Below are 16,268 nucleotides of genomic sequence, written 5' to 3'. Positions count from 1 at the left end.
TGTTTTAGATACTATATGTGGCTTCACATAATATGGCCATTTTTGGTGACAAGGACAGTAGAACTGGTGTGAATGTACTCAAGTCTGAATTCATTTCACCACTTTGAGTGAATTCACATGCAGACTATTTTTCAGCAAGTGTCTTAGCATCTGGTAAATGCAATCTGCATGAGAGGCTTTGGGCAATGCTTCAACAAGGCAACCACTTGAATACCCCTCTTCTCATCTCTAGTCTGCTATGCCGCCCCCTCCCCCAGATGACAATAATCTCACTTGCCCAGTCTTCTGGAAAAGGTTCAGGAAAATACTCCGACGTGCCTGGTAATAAAACCCCAGATGTTCCATCGTGGACTCGGCCTGGAAACACTATCTTGTGCTAAGCACAGGAGGCTCGCTGTGGCCCCTGCGGTTAGTGATAAACCCACTCAGCTGAGTCGGGTTCCTTGACCCTCTCTACTATGCTCAGCCAACCTGGACACCAGGATAAAATTCAAGGAAGAAAAAATGGGGTACAACACTTGCCCCAAGCGTGAGGACCTGACTTCTATTCCTAGAACTCATGTAGGAGGTGGACCCAGCAGAGCTTGGATGTGTGATCCCAGAGTGCCTACTGAGAAAGTGCAGGTGGAGCCAGGAGTATCCTTGGAAGCCTGAAGGCCACCTAGCCTGGTGTACACACATACACAAAAAATAAGAGACAGTCTCAAATAAGACGGAAGGCTGGCGACCTAAGGCTGTCCTCTGACATTTACATGCCCATGGTAGTACATACATGCTCACACTCGCACATAAAGTGGTAGTACATACATGCTCACACTCACACATAAAGTGGTAGTACATACATGCTCACACTCACACATAAAGTGGTAATACATACATGCTCACACTCACACATAAAGTGGTAGTACAAACATGCTCACACTCACACATAAAGTGGTAGTACATACATGCTCACACTCACACATAAAGTGGTAGTACATACATGCTCACACTCGCACATAAAGTGGTAGTACATACATGCTCACACTCGCACATAAAGTGGTAGTACATACATGCTCACACTAGCACATAAAGTGGTAGTACATACATGCTCACACTCACACATAAAGTGGTAGTACATACATGCTCACACTCGCACATAAAGTGGTAGTACATCCATGCTCACACTTGCACATAATGATCTTTAAAAAAAACCAGTTTTCAAAGAAAACAATGGAGAGAGAAGGCATAAAAGCCAGCAGGTTAGTGTGTGTCTTCCTCCGTTGCCTGTCTGAGCCGTACCGGGTATGTAACAGATGCCATCTATGGCTTTATTGCTTACACTAGGTCACAGCTTTAGCAGAATGCTCAGTTTCCTATTGCAGAGGGCAGTGTGCACTAATATTCTATCGTCTTCTTTCTAGGTGCATTTTGTAAACATGCTGCGTACATTTGGTCCTACCCCATGACTTACTCAAACTCCTTAATGGCCTGGGACTCGCTGGATTCTAATAGGGGCAAGTTTACAGAGTAAAAGGAAATATGCCACGCCAAGCCCAGAACCTCCTATCCTGCCCTCTTTATTATCCTATAGGGTTCCTCCTTTCCCTCCAGCAGCCCCCTCCAATAGTGACATCTGTGGTGTCTTTCTCCAGCTTCCTTTTGGCTTCACTTCTCCCTATCCAGATGAGGCCTCACTGGCTATCATTTTAGCACTGCCTCATTAGCACTCTTCTGTCCCTTATGCTGAGGCCTTTTATCTATTCTGAATGCTCAAAGTCTACCTATAAGACATAGAGGTCTACTTTTTTTATGATCTTCAGCTCAGTCATTTACAGATCTGAAAAAAATCATGATTAAGCAAACTTGATCACATACCGGAGTCATAGAGTGACACTGATCTATCTATACTGAACCCCCTGTCCTACCAGACAATCTTACATCCTCCAGCTAGTTCCATTTCCTGTACTCCATTCTCCTGACCTTAAATCCCTCACTCACACAAGTGAGTCTTCCCTTTCTTTATTGCTATGAAATCAGCAGACGCATCCTTCATTTCCAGACACCAAGTCTCTAAGCCCATCTTCAGCTCTGTCCTTCGCCTCTTAGTCAGGCTGCACTGAGAGGGAGATCCTATTACTTATGCCCTGGAAACTCTATTCCACTAAAATCCACTTGAACTATCAATTATTCCCTCTCTTTCCTGGATGCTTAATACTCCCCTCTACTGGCTCCCTCACACCAGCATGGCACAGGCTCACACACTGAAACCACAGGAAGGAAAGTCTCTCCTAGCCCCTAGACTTCCTGACACTGCCTTCTTCGTATTTTAGCTTTTAAAAGCCATTTGTTATTCTTATTGCATGTGTAGGGGTTCTGCCTGCATGTATTTCTGTGGACCATGGGCAGACAGTACTCGAGAAGTCCAGGTTCCCTGACAATAATTAGCCATCATGTGAGTGCTGGGAATGAGCCTGGATCCTCTGGAAGACCAGCCATTGCTCCAGCATCGACATCCCAAATGTCTACAGAGAATGTCTGCTTGTGCTCCATCTCTAACCCAACGTACTTTGGCTTCCACTGCCATCATTCTTCCAGTGAGTTCTTGCTACAAACAATCATGTGGCAAAAGCCGACGGGCATGACGGGCTCTCCTCAAGCCTTGTTGGTATTTGATACAGCTAACTGCTCTTCGGCTGCCCTTGGCTTGTGTGAATGCACACCTCTACTGTCCTTCAGCCTTTCTTATGTCACTGTTGTCCTCCTGGTCCCCTCTCCACTTCCTCTTAGTTCTCTGAGAGTCTTCTTTTCTTTTATAAATCTACAATGGGTTTCCCACTCAGCACTCTCGCTGCTGATCTCGCCTACTCCCATAGGTCATCTAAACGACTTACAGTACCAAACTCACTTCTCTAAGCCAGTCTTGTGCTTGGTGGTTTGGTTTGATTTGGTTTGTTGACAGTTTTTCTGTGTAGCTGAAACTATCCTGGAACTCACTCTGTAGACCAGGCTGGCCTTGAACTCACAGAGCTATGTCTGCCCTCTGCCTCCCAAGCAGGGATTAAAGACCTATGCTACCACCCCCTGGCTCAATCCATTCTCTTTTAACTGAGCTCAGACACCTACAACCAAATAATGATATCCCACTTTTCCCAACCCTGCCCAACAATGCAAATCACGGGAAATTCCTTTACTGTGCTCAGGACAAAACCCTAGAACATCTTTCTTGCTTTTCCCTCAGGGCCAATTAATCAACTCATTCTGTCAATTCTTCCATCTAAATATCATTTGACTCCATCCTTTTTGCAAACAACCTAAAACAATCATTATCATTGTTCTCCTACAACAGCAAGACTGTCTTTATGAGCCTGTGTAAAGCAGAGTCCAGCCTCCATTAGGCAGCGAGGATAGAATGGAGAAAGTACAGATCTGCTCATGTTACGTCCCTGTAGAGTATAGAATGGAGAAAGTACGGATCTGCTCATGCTACGTCCCTGTGGAGTATAGAATGGAGAAAGTACGGATCTGCTCATGTTACGTCCCTGTGGAGTATAGAATGGAGAAAGTACGGATCTGCTCATGCTACGTCCCTGTGGAGTATAGAATGGAGAAAGTACGGATCTGCTCATGTTACGTCCCTGTGGAGTATAGAATGGAGAAAGTACGGATCTGCTCATGCTACGTCCCTGTGGAGTATAGAATGGAGAAAGTACGGATCTGCTCATGCTACGTCCCTGTGGAGTATAGAATGGAGAAAGTACGGATCTGCTCATGTTACGTCCCTGTGGAGTATAGAGTGGAGAAAGTACGGATCTGCTCATGCTACGTCCCTGTGGAGTATAGAGTGGAGAAAATGCGGATCTGCTCATGCTCGTCCCTGTGGAGTATAGAATGGAGAAATACGGATCTGCTCATGCTCGTCCCTGTGGAGTATAGAATGGAGAAATGCGGATCTGCTCATATTCGTCCCTGTGGAGTATAGAATGGAGAAAGTACGGATCTGCTCATGCTACGTCCCTGTAGAGGATAGAATGGAGAAAGTACGGATCTGCTCATGCTACGTCCCTGTGGAGTATAGAATGGAGAAAGTACGGATCTGCTCATGCTACGTCCCTGTGGAGTATAGAATGGAGAAAGTACGGATCTGCTCATGTTACGTCCCTGTGGAGTATAGAATGGAGAAAGTACGGATCTGCTCATGCTACGTCCCTGTGGAGTATAGAATGGAGAAAGTACGGATCTGCTCATGCTACGTCCCTGTGGAGTATAGAATGGAGAAAGTACGGATCTGCTCATGCTACGTCCCTGTGGAGTATAGAATGGAGAAAGTACAGATCTGCTCATGTTACGTCCCTGTGGAGTATAGTGGTTCCTTGTTACAGAATAATGTCGAAGGCCTTTCTCTCTATGAACATCTGCATGTCTGCCCCCTGGCTAGCTATCCGATCCACCTTGCTTTCTGAGGTCCATACTTTCACCTCCTCCCAGGTCTAACCACACAATAACTGGCCCTTTAAGCATATTGTACTTCTCAGATACAGGCCTTCCATACTTTTCCCTCTGAATACTCTGATACTGTGCTAATCTACAGACTAAATCCTATTCTTCATAACACACCTTAAGTACTATTTCTCAGGGAACTAAATTCTCAATGTCTGGCTTATGATAGGTCCTGCATTACACACTCCTTATGTTAACCACGCCTTTTCTTTTCTGTTTGTTGTTTGCCAGGGCCTTTTACCACTGAGCAACAGCCTTGACCTTCTGCAGCCTTCCTAGCCCTTGTCTTGTTTGTAAGTAGCTGTTGTTCACTGTCCCTGTTAGCTGTAAGCCTTATGACAAAGGCTTGATCTTGTCTGATCTACACAAGAGCCTCAGTAGTCTGCCTGGTACATGACATACAACAGGCAGTCCATAAACATTGGCTGAGTGGACACACTTAAGATTGCAATGACGACAGCAGATCTCAGAAGCAATTCAAGCAATAGGAAATACAGTTCTGAGAGAGTGGGACTGCACATAGCAAGTCCTTCACTAGGAAATAAACAGTTCATTAAAGTATTTCATAAATTTAAAACAAAAAATAAATAAAAGATAACTATTGAAATGTAAATAGTAAAACGTATGGCCCAGCCAGTATAGCTTTGTTTTGGTCTGGTTTGGTCTTTGGATGAAGACACTTTAAAGCTCTAATATAAATGGTAAATGGCATGGCTGTGTACTTACACAAAGGCTAGGGACAAGGCTGGACAGATTGACATGTCGTGGGGCAAACATGTGAAGCTGTTGAAGGCAAGAGATGGCGGCTGCCTGCACTAGAGAGTCAGAGTGGTCCTGGGTGATGGCACAACCCACCAAGCAAGAGGAGCGGATGGTGGAAATGGTCGCTGCATTTCCTAAACGGAAGATAAGACAACGTAAAATGCAGCTGTTATTAGTGTCACAGAAAGACTCCTAGAAAGTAACCGTCTTCCGGGTAAACTGTTCTTCCAATCCTTACACAGACTGTTTTGTGAAAAACCACCTGAATAGTCCATAGTATTTGCAAGGTAATAATTCATGTCTCAGATATTAATTCCTTTAAAAAATCACACTATCCTTTATAACCACCTGCTAAAGAACCGTAAGGGTTCTCATTCTATAGTTCTCTACTCAACAAACACAACTACTTTCATTATGATAACTTTAACTACTGCTTGCCTAATAATAAATGTAGACAAGCTGTCCTTGAACTCACAGCCTCTGTAATGCTGGGATTAAAGGTGTCCAGCATACTCTTGGCTAACAGCATTTTTAAAAGTCTTGGGCACAGAAAAATGAAATTTTGCTTGGACACCCCCTTCCCCCCAATATTGGCTTTAGAGGTAATTAAGGAAAATATATTACATATTTCTTGTATAGTAATTTAGTTGCCTAATATAGGTATCTGAAATTGCCTTTTAATGTGAAGTAAAATAATTACATGTACATATACTAGTCAAGGAAATTATATAATCATGTATAAAACCATGACCTTGGGGAAGTTCACAGCCCCTCTCTGTTTTCAAATTCTGTCTGTAAGGAATTCATATCACTGAACTGTGTCATCATTAAATGACACAAATAGAAATAGGAAGTTGACCTCCTCAAGACATAAATAAATGGAAAGAGAAGCAGGGATTCTGAGTATATGCGCTCGGGGTCCAGTCATGACTCACTGAATTCAGTGTTAAATTCAACATCAGAAGATCCAGTTCCAAGTACAGCAGGAGTCAACCTTCTATCAACTTTTTCTCCAAACTAGGCTGCCTCAGAGACAGGTGACACACCCCTTAGGAGTCTTAGAGTCAAAAGGAGTAAGCCCATGGAGGCAGTAGTCAGCACTCTGGGCTAAAAGAACTTCCTTTTCATTTTGTGGGGGAAGGGGATGTCCAAGCAGAATTTCATTTTTCTCTGCTCAAGACTTTTAAAAATGCTATTAGCCAGAAGTGCTGCTGTAGACCTTTAATTCCAGAGGCTGTGAGTTCAAGGACAGCCTGTTCCACATTGAGGGTTCTAAGCCTGCTACTACACAGCAAAACCCTGACACCTGCTGTGGTTTGTCTGTGTATTATAAGAACAGTACATATAAAACATTGAGTGCCGGATTTTGGAAAATACAAATGTGTGCTAGACGATGGTTATTAAAAAGTTTTGCGAGCCACACGATAGTGACATTGAGGGAAATGGAGGGACAGTAGTTGCCCACGGTCTTTAACTTAAGATGATTTTGCTCACCCTGCAGCTCAGGTCCAACAGTAGTTATGATCGCCCCCAAGCATCTGCCCAAACACTGGTGCACTTCCGTGTGTGAAGGTGGAACTGTTAGCAGCAAGGTGAGAACCAGGGACAGCGTGGGCTCCACGTACCCACGGTACATTGGGCCACTAGAATCCACTATCAGAGCAAGTGAATGAAGAGACCAAGTCTACAATAAAGCATAATTGCATTTTAGTTGAAGAAAACAATTACAGTGTATTTAGTCAAGTAGACTAAATTGTTATATTCATATAAATATCTCTACTATGTTTTGAGTGAGTCTTACTGTATCTTGGGCTGGCCTTGAACTTGTGATCCTCATGCTTAGCCTTCTAATTGCTGGCATGTGCCACATAAACGGCTTATGTGTATACCTGTAAAGCTTCATTGCAGCTATATTTGCTTAAATGTAAAATGTTTGAGAAACAACAAAGGTCCAAAACAAATACTCAAGGAGTAAATGTGATTCAATGAGCCTAGGAGCATGGGTTGGGGTAAAGGAGGAAAAAAGTCGGGATATGAAGCTAGTTAGGTCCTAACCAGCAAATGAAAGAAAGAAACAAGGAGTAAACAGTACGATGTGCTAGATGTGAGTTATGAAAGCTGAAGGTAAGTGGACGATGGTGGACGGCGATCATCCTAGCACCACTGCAGACCCAGAAAGACGGGAGAAGAGGGAATATGGGGAGAGATAAACCACACTAAAGACACTCTTAAAAAGACATACGGAAACCTACTAGTGTAGAAGCTTGTGTGTGTGTGTAATATATGGAATATATTTCCATTACCTTTAACAGGGCAACAAAGCCCCTACTAGACAAGAGCCCAGTGCCGGGTGTGAGTTACTTCTGAAGTCATCGGCCACTGAGGTCCCATAGACATCCCTCCCCCAAACATCACAGGCTTCTGTCATTGTTCCAGGTTACCCTCCAGAACTTGAAAGTCAGATCGTATTGCTGAAGAAACGACATGTTTGAGTGATAGAACAGAGTGAAATCACACTGGTTTGGACCTAGAAGCTTCATCACTACTGGCTAGCTTTCATAGTCCTTGAAGGTTCTACCAGAAAAGGAAAATAATCACCGGTCATACAGTTACAAATGCTGCAAGCTAGAAGAGTGGGTGGTCTGGTAAGGTGTGCTCACTCATACAATAGTGGCATAAACATCATGGAGTAAACAAGTACTTCGAACTGGATTTAAGTTCCATTCCATAAGATGAAACCCATGCTTGCCACCACTATCAGGCTAAGAACCTATGCTAGATGGGTCATAGGTGGTAGGCTGTCTATTACTATTGTGGGGCTACATGCGCATAGCATACACCTGATTCCTAATGACTTATCGTCTACAAATCAATGCACCTCAGCCCGCATCTGAGAAACTTCTATTCGCAGTGGGTGGTAATTTACACAGTAATCCACAACTGGCCAAAGTGGAGGGGAAAAGCCCTGCAGAATTCTTATCCCTGAGGGATTGTATAAACTGCATCCCAGCCTCCAAAGCTCAGGGGTCACTGTGGAAGAGACAGAAGAAAGATAGTAAGAAACGCAGGGAACATTTTCTTTGGAACATAGAAGAGAAGCTGCAGATCTGAATGCCAGCAGCTTCAACAGCACGTACAAAACCTATGCAAGCCTAAGCCAGGCCGAATAACAAACAGGAGAGAAGAGCTGGGCACACTATTCCACCGTAAGCCATGGAGCTAGTGCCATGTTGGCTGCAGGGAAAGGGGCAGACAGTACTCTCTAAGGGTGTAGCCCCTGGCAAGCTGACTCCCTTCCAGTAGAAGACCACACATCAAGGATATATGGGAAGTACAAATTAGTTTTGAAGGATTAAAAACCAAACCAAACCAAAAAACCACAAGGTTGGGTGGGCAGGGAAGGAGAGGATGAATAGGGGAAGAGTTAAGAGTAGATGAATATGATCAAAATATATTGTATGAAATCCTCAAAGAACTAATAAAAACATTGCATGAATATCATATATATAATATATGTATATATATTATATATATAATATATATATTTGTGGTGTGTGTGTTTAACTCCCAGAAAGAGGCAGACTCTGAAGAGTATGTTGAAAAGCAAAATTCTTGCTAATGATCTATTATAAATAAACTCCTAAAATAACAAAGAGCATTATACATAATTCCTAACAACTTATCAGTCCTAGATCTTGTTTAAAATTACAGGCATGACGGCACATGTCTGTAATCCTAGCACTCAGGAGGCTTAAGCATGTGAATAGCATATAAGTTCCAGGTCAGTTAGAGCAAAACAGAGAGACCTTGTCTCAAAAGTAATTGTAGAAAAATACTCCCATACTGTCTACCTGAACTTCAGGGGATGTCCCATCTTGAGCGAGAGCCAGTAAAATGCTGACACTGGTCTTTAGGTGTTGTCCTGATCCTATGCCACCAACATAACGATGTAAACAACCGAGGGCCAGTGAATGACCAGTCCTGGATACGACATCTCGAGCTGACTTCAACCTGAGAAAGATGACATAACAGGGACTGTCCTCTCCACTGCCCTCTAGTGACAGTCTCAGGACTCACACATGCACAGCAGGGACTGTCCTCTCCACTGCCCTCTAGTGACAGTCTCAGGACTCACACATGCACAGCAGGGACTGTCCTCTCCACTGCCCTCTAGTGACAGTCTCAGGACTCACACATGCACAGCAGGGACTGTCCTCTCCACTGCCCTCTAGTGACAGTCTCAGGACTCACATATGCACAGCAGGGACTGTCCTCTCCACTGCCCTCTAGTGACAGTCTCAGGACTCACATATGCACAGCAGGGACTGTCCTCTCCACTGCCCTCTAGTGACAGTCTCAGGACTCACACATGCACAGCAGGAACTGTCCTCTCCACTGCCTCTAGTGACAGTCTCAGGACTCACATATGCACAACAGGAAAATATTCTGGAAACTAATAAATAATAGTCCTTATAATGGATTTTGAACAAGAAATTTAAACAGATTTGTGGGACCGAGGGTGTGGCTCAGAGGCAGAGAATGTGCTTAGTGTATACAAAGTCCTGGGTTCAACCCCTGTTACCACAAAGAAGAACCTGCATTCGGAAAATACACAAGATACCTCTTACTTAAGAAATTTCCTATATTTTGTTTTGTTTTTGAAGTGCTTGGGACCAGATTCAGTATCCAGGAAATACTAAGCAAGCACTCTATCACTGAACTATGCCCCAGCTGCTTATAATTACAATCAAAGTCTCTATAAAACAAGAAAGTTTCTACATATATATATGTGTGTATATGTATATGTATATATATTTGATTTATGTTTATTGATATGTATGTGAATTAAGTGTGGATGCCCACCGACACCAATGGAGGGTGCTGGACTTCCAAAGGTGGAGTAGCAGGCAGTTAGCTGGGAATTGCCTGATGTGGGTGCTGGAAACTGTACTTGGTCTTTTCAAAGACACAAGTACTCTTAATTGATGAGCCATTTCTCCATCCTCTAAGATGTACTTTTTAAATAAGTTTTAAAATTAAATATTACATATAGATTTTTAAACAGTTGAATTGCAATGTATTTATTAAGTAAACCTAATTTTTAACTCCGAGTAACAACATTAAAAGCCATATTTCTCACCTTAGTCGGCCTTGTTTGACTCTCTGGGGTCACTCTTCATAACCGACATGCACAACAATCCTTAAAACCCTTGAAAATTGTGTAACCAAAAATTGTCACATGCTGTAAACCATGTGGAAAGGACATAGCCTAGGTAACAATTACTGACTGCTTAAGAGACACCTTAGACCAGTGGAGAAACTTGCTAAGAGACGCACTTACTTGTCAAAGCTATATTGGGCCATTCGGGCAATAAAAGATGCTTCTCCCACCACCTGAGCCATTCTCCCGAGGGCTTCCCCTGCCGCACACCGTAAGATGGGGTTTGGGTTGTCAAGAGCTCCCATAACCAGTGTCAGAGCAGACTTACGGACTTCCTCAGGTCCTAAAGTACTCTTGTTTTCAGCTAAGCCCTTCATTGATGTTTAAAAAAAGAGAATAATGATATCAATTCATAATTCAGGTTGAATAAAGAAAAAGATATGCTTCAATTTTAAGAAATACAGATTTCTTCATACATTATTTTTCTCAAATACATATGTTATACCTGGGGCTAGGAGCTACTCAACAGACTGTGATCACTTCCTGTGTGTGACTTCAGAACACGGCGATTAACACTCAGTAGTCCCGCTGGGCCCAGGATCACAACCCACGGGAGGATTTCTACCCAAAGTCTAACACGCAGTGCTCCTGGCATGAAGGACTCTATGGTTAAAATGAGCATTTTCAGCTGACTACATGCCAGCACGGTAATGGGTTTGAGACTGATCCCTTTATATAAAAATTCAATAAAAACAAACACTGTGTGGCTCCAAACTGTGGTCCTAGCACTTGGGAGGATGAGGCGGGAAGACAGCAGTTAAAGGTCTGCCCCTGCACACAGCAAGCTCAAGACCATGCTGGCAATGGGCTGGGGACAGCTCAGAGGTGCGTGCCTGAACATACAAGGCCCTGGGTTCACTCACCAGAGCCACAGAAGATAAATAAGCAAACACAGACCTCACGGTTGTGAGTAGAGCGTACAGTCAATACACATGCAAAGTCGGACGGCGGCAGGGGTCAGCATCTGCACGCTGGCACAGGCTGGTTTTCTCTCACAGCTATATCTGCGGCTTTGCAATTTAATTCTTTAATTGTTTTATTTTTTCACTTTAAGAATTTAATTATCTTACCTGAGATGAAAAACTAGGTCCCGGTGCCAGCAGAAACTTTAACGATGGCAGAGGCACTAGCCATGTCTGTGTAGAGCGTGCATGTGATCTGTAGGCAGTGCTAAACCACTCTATTCTCCCTACCACTAGAGGCCACCACACCACCTCACCACCGCACTGCCTTTTTTAAAATGCTCAGACATCAGTGTCAGCTTCTAAATCGGGGTCCATCAATGGCTACATACGGAACCCAATGCTATCTCTGTAGCCTTTTCCCTCCCTAACACCACGCTTGAAAGCATGCCTGAGGAATACTTGTTCAGTCACTTACATCTTCTGTTGTACTGAATGTTATTACTCGAGCACCATTTTATAGTAATTCTAGCACTAAGACAAAAGTTTTTCAGTAAGTCATGAAGGCTTGATATCATTTATGAATTCTGTGAGCATGGCAGACACTTGTTAATGCTGATTTGGTTTAAATCACAAGTGGTAATTAAGATTTGTTTCATAAATCTTCATTAGAAAATCAGATCTCATGAAATAGACATCTTGGAAAATCCCATAAGAAAGTATTGGAATTATACTTCACTTAAAAAATGTCAAGTTCGAATTGAAATCAAAACTTTTGAATTACTAAAATATAAAATACCAATTTAGTTGTAATAAACACAATATAAAGTTTCAAGTAACTTCATTAACTAACATAACTTCACCATTATCAAGAACATGACTATAGAAACGTAAGTGCTATAATAATCTGATATGCCTGGCTTTTTAAAACGCACTGACATGTCCCGGCACATTTATGTGCTCTAAGAGCTCCTACCTTCAGTGCACTAAGAACAGCAGTAAATATATTGAGCTGCACAGCCTGCTGGCGGACACCTTTGGCTTGCTTAACACATTCAGCAAAGTGATCCAGCATTTGCAACCTATAGTAATGGGATAAAGTCACATCAGTGGTTTTTATTTAAATATGGCTTAAAAACAGAGATAAGAATATAAACCAGTTATTTATCAATTATGCCCCCAGACTGTATCCATTTCATTCCCACAACTAATTCAAAACCAACCTTTATCTCCTAAATTAATATATACTCATGTATTTGACTAAACAGAACAAAAAAGGACACTAAATATTAAATTTCAATTAGCAAAACAACAGTTCATAATTCCAGAGGCCTTAAGCATTTACACCAGTGTGCCCAGCAAACCCCCTGGATTACAGTATATGATACAGTCAGCACTGTGAATGCCCACCAAAGGCCTATGTGGAAAAGTCTGGATCCCCAGGGTAGTGCTGTTAGGCAGTGGCGGGGCTGGTGGGAGGCCATTAGTGCACTGGGGACATGCCCTTGGGGGAGGAGTGGGACCCTTCTTTCTCTCACTTTGCTTTCCAGACATGAAGTGAGCAGGGTGGCTCTGTGATGCACTTCAATCATATGCAGCTGAACAGGAGCACGGCACGGCAGCCGTCTGATCACGGAGCACAGTCTCTAAGCCTTCAGCCAAACAAAGGGACTCTACATGTTGTGTTTCAGATACTCTAAAATGACTACTGTTAGGTCCGTGAGTCCCCCATACCCACCCCCCCGCCCATCTCTCTTTAACAAGGTTTTTTTTTTTCTTTTTTCTTTTCTTTTTTTCGGAGCTGGGGACCGAACCCAGGGTCTTGCGCTCGCTAGGCAAGCGCTCTACCACTGAGCTAAATCCCCAACCCCTTTAACAAGGTTTTATATGCTGCTTGGCTTTTCCTTGAACTCTTTCTCCTGCTGCTTCAGCCTCTCTAGAACCCGAGTTGCAGAAGTATGCCATTTCACCTTGTCTCCTCAAAGTTTTAATAGAACAGAATAATAACTATTATCTACTTCTGTGGATAATTTTTAATTGGAAAGAAAAGAGGGCCATAATTTTAAAAAAACTCTTATTATATATTATATATTATATATTATATGTTATATATTATATATTATATATTAATTTAGTGTGTATGCACATGGATAAGTGTGCACGGTATTCATGGAAGTCAGAGGCTGACTTGTGAGAGTCAGCTCTCTTCTGCTGTGTGATATAGGCTGTCAGGCATGGCTACGAGTCTCTTTACCTGCAGGGTCAACTCCTCAGGCCCTGTAGAATTTTTTTCCTTTCTTTTTTATTATTTTGATATAGGGTCCCTCTATATAACATAGGCTAACCTTAAACTCTGTGTAGCCTAGGTTCTGGTTTGTTTGTTTGTTTGTTTGTTTGTTTGAATCTTTAAAATCCTACTCAGGAGCTGGGGAGACAGCCTAGCAGCTAGGGGCAGTGTGGGAGACGGCCCAGCAGTTAGGAGCAGTGTGGGAGACGGCCCAGCAGTTAGGAGCAGTGTTGCTCTTGCAAAGGACACAGCTCCCAGCGCCCACACAGTTGCTCACCACCATTTAAACCTCTAATTCCAGGGGATGCAGCATACTCCTGACATACTCTGGACCAGGTATACTGTACATACATACATGTAGGGAAAACACACATATATATAAAGTGAACAGATAAACTTAAAAACATTTTTAAATGTTCTTACATAGAAGAAAACAGCATCCTGTATTGTACCATTCCAGAAGCTTTGAGACATTTCAAGAAAGGCTTAGCTTTGACCAATTCAAAAACCACAAACTCTAGGATTCGAATGTGCTTAGATTTAGAGCAAGGATGTTAAGTGTATATATAATATATATAGTTTTTTCGGCTTTAATGTTGTTTAACATTTATGTGGTAATCATAGTATTTAATGATATCAAGCTTAAATATAAAAAACAAAGAGCTAAAAGCAACTGATCAAGAAACCTATACATTTAAAGATGTATTATTACTTTTGCACATAAACAATATTATTTGAAGGCATATTTTATAAAAGTTAAGTAATTTGAAAGGGTCTTATATTAATTCATTTCTTTCCTTTTTAGGGAATCACGAATATACAAAACACTGCTAGAGTTAGGAATGGTGGCTGTGGATATAGAATACAGCGGACTAAAATCCTTGTGCTACAACAACCCCAGCTCTGCTAGTTTCCTGTGATCCAGACTTGCACCAACTCACAGACCAATCAGAGTCAACTTCCCACATGTGTACTTGTTCAGGAACAGAATTATGAAGGAGACAACTCTAGTTAGAGGTACATTTAATTTAGAAACTGCTAAACCATTAAAATGAAAACTGTTGGTTACGACATGGGCCACAAAACAGGGGGCACTAGATACTAGTGCACAGAGCCAAATCTTAAAAGACCTTCAAGTTACATGGAATTTGCAGCCATTTTATTTTTATCATGTACATATAAATTATGCCATTACACTTATGAGAGCATTGCTTAAGTAACAGCCTTTGTTATTGTGAAAGCAGCTGCGATGGAAAAATCTATTCTTAAACATAACTTATATTTGACTCAAGTTACCCAGCTAACTTTACACTAACCTGTGTTTATAAGAAACATGTGGAAACACAACCCCAAAAAGAGCCACGGACGCGTCAATCACAGAGACCCCGAGGGGGAGAGGCCCCGGCACGGCTTCACCAGCAGGTATGCGCAGGTAAATGGAGGAAGGGTCGTGTTCCAGAGCCCCGCTTCCAGACGCACTGTTTGGCTGGAGCTGTGAAACAGAAAAGGAAGCCCATTCACAGTCTGCTTAGGAAATGCACTCACCATCACTGGACATCAAGAAGAGAGTGGTGCAGGAATAAAATGTGATTAGACATGACAGCTTTTAAGCAGATGAACATGTTTTGTCATTGAAAATGTCATTATCAGAATCATTTACTGAGTCATAAGGAAGTCCATGTTCATCTTAAACATTTTTATGCTGCCCACCTGAATATGTGAGCAAAATCGTATCCATTGTAACAGAACCTACAAAAATGACTTAAAGCAGCATTCACATTCTTTGTATTGTTTTTAAGGTAGGTTCTTCCCATGTAGCCCTAGCTTAGACTCTCTGTGTAAACCAAGTTGGCCATGGCCTCATAAAAGACCTGCCTACCTCTGCCTCTCTGCTTCTCTGACTGTCTCTCTGTCTCTCTGACTGTCTCTCTGCCTCCCTGTCTCTGCCTCTCTGCCTGTCTCTCTGCCTCTCTGCCTCTGCCTCTCTGACTCTCTCTCTGCCTCTCTGTCTCTCTGCCTCTGCCTCTCTGCCTCTCTGCCTCTCTGCCTCTCTGCCTCTCTGTCTCTCTGCCTCTGCCTCTCTGCCTCTCTGCCTCTGCCTCTCTCCTCTCTCCTCTCTCTCTGCCTCTCTGTCTCTCTGCCTCTCTGTCTCTCTCTGCCTCTCTGTCTCTCTCTGCCTCTCTCTGTCTCTCTGTCTCTCTCTGCCTCTGTCTCTCTGCCTCTCTCTCTCTCTGCTCTCTGCCTCTGCCTCTCTGTCTCTCTGCCTCTGCCTCTCTCTGCCTCTGCCTCTCTGCCTCTCTCTGCCTCTGTCTCTCTGCCTCTCCTCTCTGACTGTCTCTCTGCCTCTCTCTGCCTCTCCTCTGCCTCTCTGCCTCTGCCTCTCTGCTCTCTGCTGCTCTGCCTCTCTGTCTCTCTGCCTCTGCCTCTGCCTCTCTGCCTCTCTGCCTCTGCCTCTGCCTCTGCCTCTGCCTCTCTGCCCTCTGCCTGTCTCTCTGCCTCTACCTCTCTGCCTGTCTCTCTGCCTGTCTCTCTGCCTGTCTCTCTGCCTCTGCCTCTCTGCCTGTCTCTCTGCCTCTCTGCCTGTCTCTCTGCCTCTCTGCTTCTCTCTCTGTCTCTC

At 43.2% G+C, this 16,268-nt stretch overlaps 1 protein-coding gene across 1 annotated transcript in view; it reads right to left on the bottom strand.

Annotated features, from left to right (window-relative positions):
- Positions 1-16,268, bottom strand: part of Heatr5b (HEAT repeat containing 5B) — an 81,377-nt gene that overhangs the window by 41,692 nt on the left and 23,417 nt on the right. Inside the window, exons 16-21 of the mRNA XM_032908893.1 lie at positions 14,968-15,143; positions 12,341-12,446; positions 10,583-10,773; positions 9,093-9,252; positions 6,736-6,925; positions 5,206-5,375 (exon numbers count right to left, since the gene is read on the bottom strand). Coding sequence (XP_032764784.1) covers positions 5,206-5,375; positions 6,736-6,925; positions 9,093-9,252; positions 10,583-10,773; positions 12,341-12,446; positions 14,968-15,143 — 993 coding nt within the window. The remainder of the gene's footprint in view (positions 1-5,205; positions 5,376-6,735; positions 6,926-9,092; positions 9,253-10,582; positions 10,774-12,340; positions 12,447-14,967; positions 15,144-16,268) is intronic.

Source organism: Rattus rattus, chromosome 7 (genome assembly GCF_011064425.1).
Source record: "Rattus rattus isolate New Zealand chromosome 7, Rrattus_CSIRO_v1, whole genome shotgun sequence".
In the NCBI taxonomy this organism is placed as follows: domain Eukaryota; kingdom Metazoa; phylum Chordata; class Mammalia; order Rodentia; family Muridae; genus Rattus; species Rattus rattus.
Note: the sequence above shows the minus strand (reverse complement) of the source record. Positions and strands in the feature narration are given on the sequence as shown.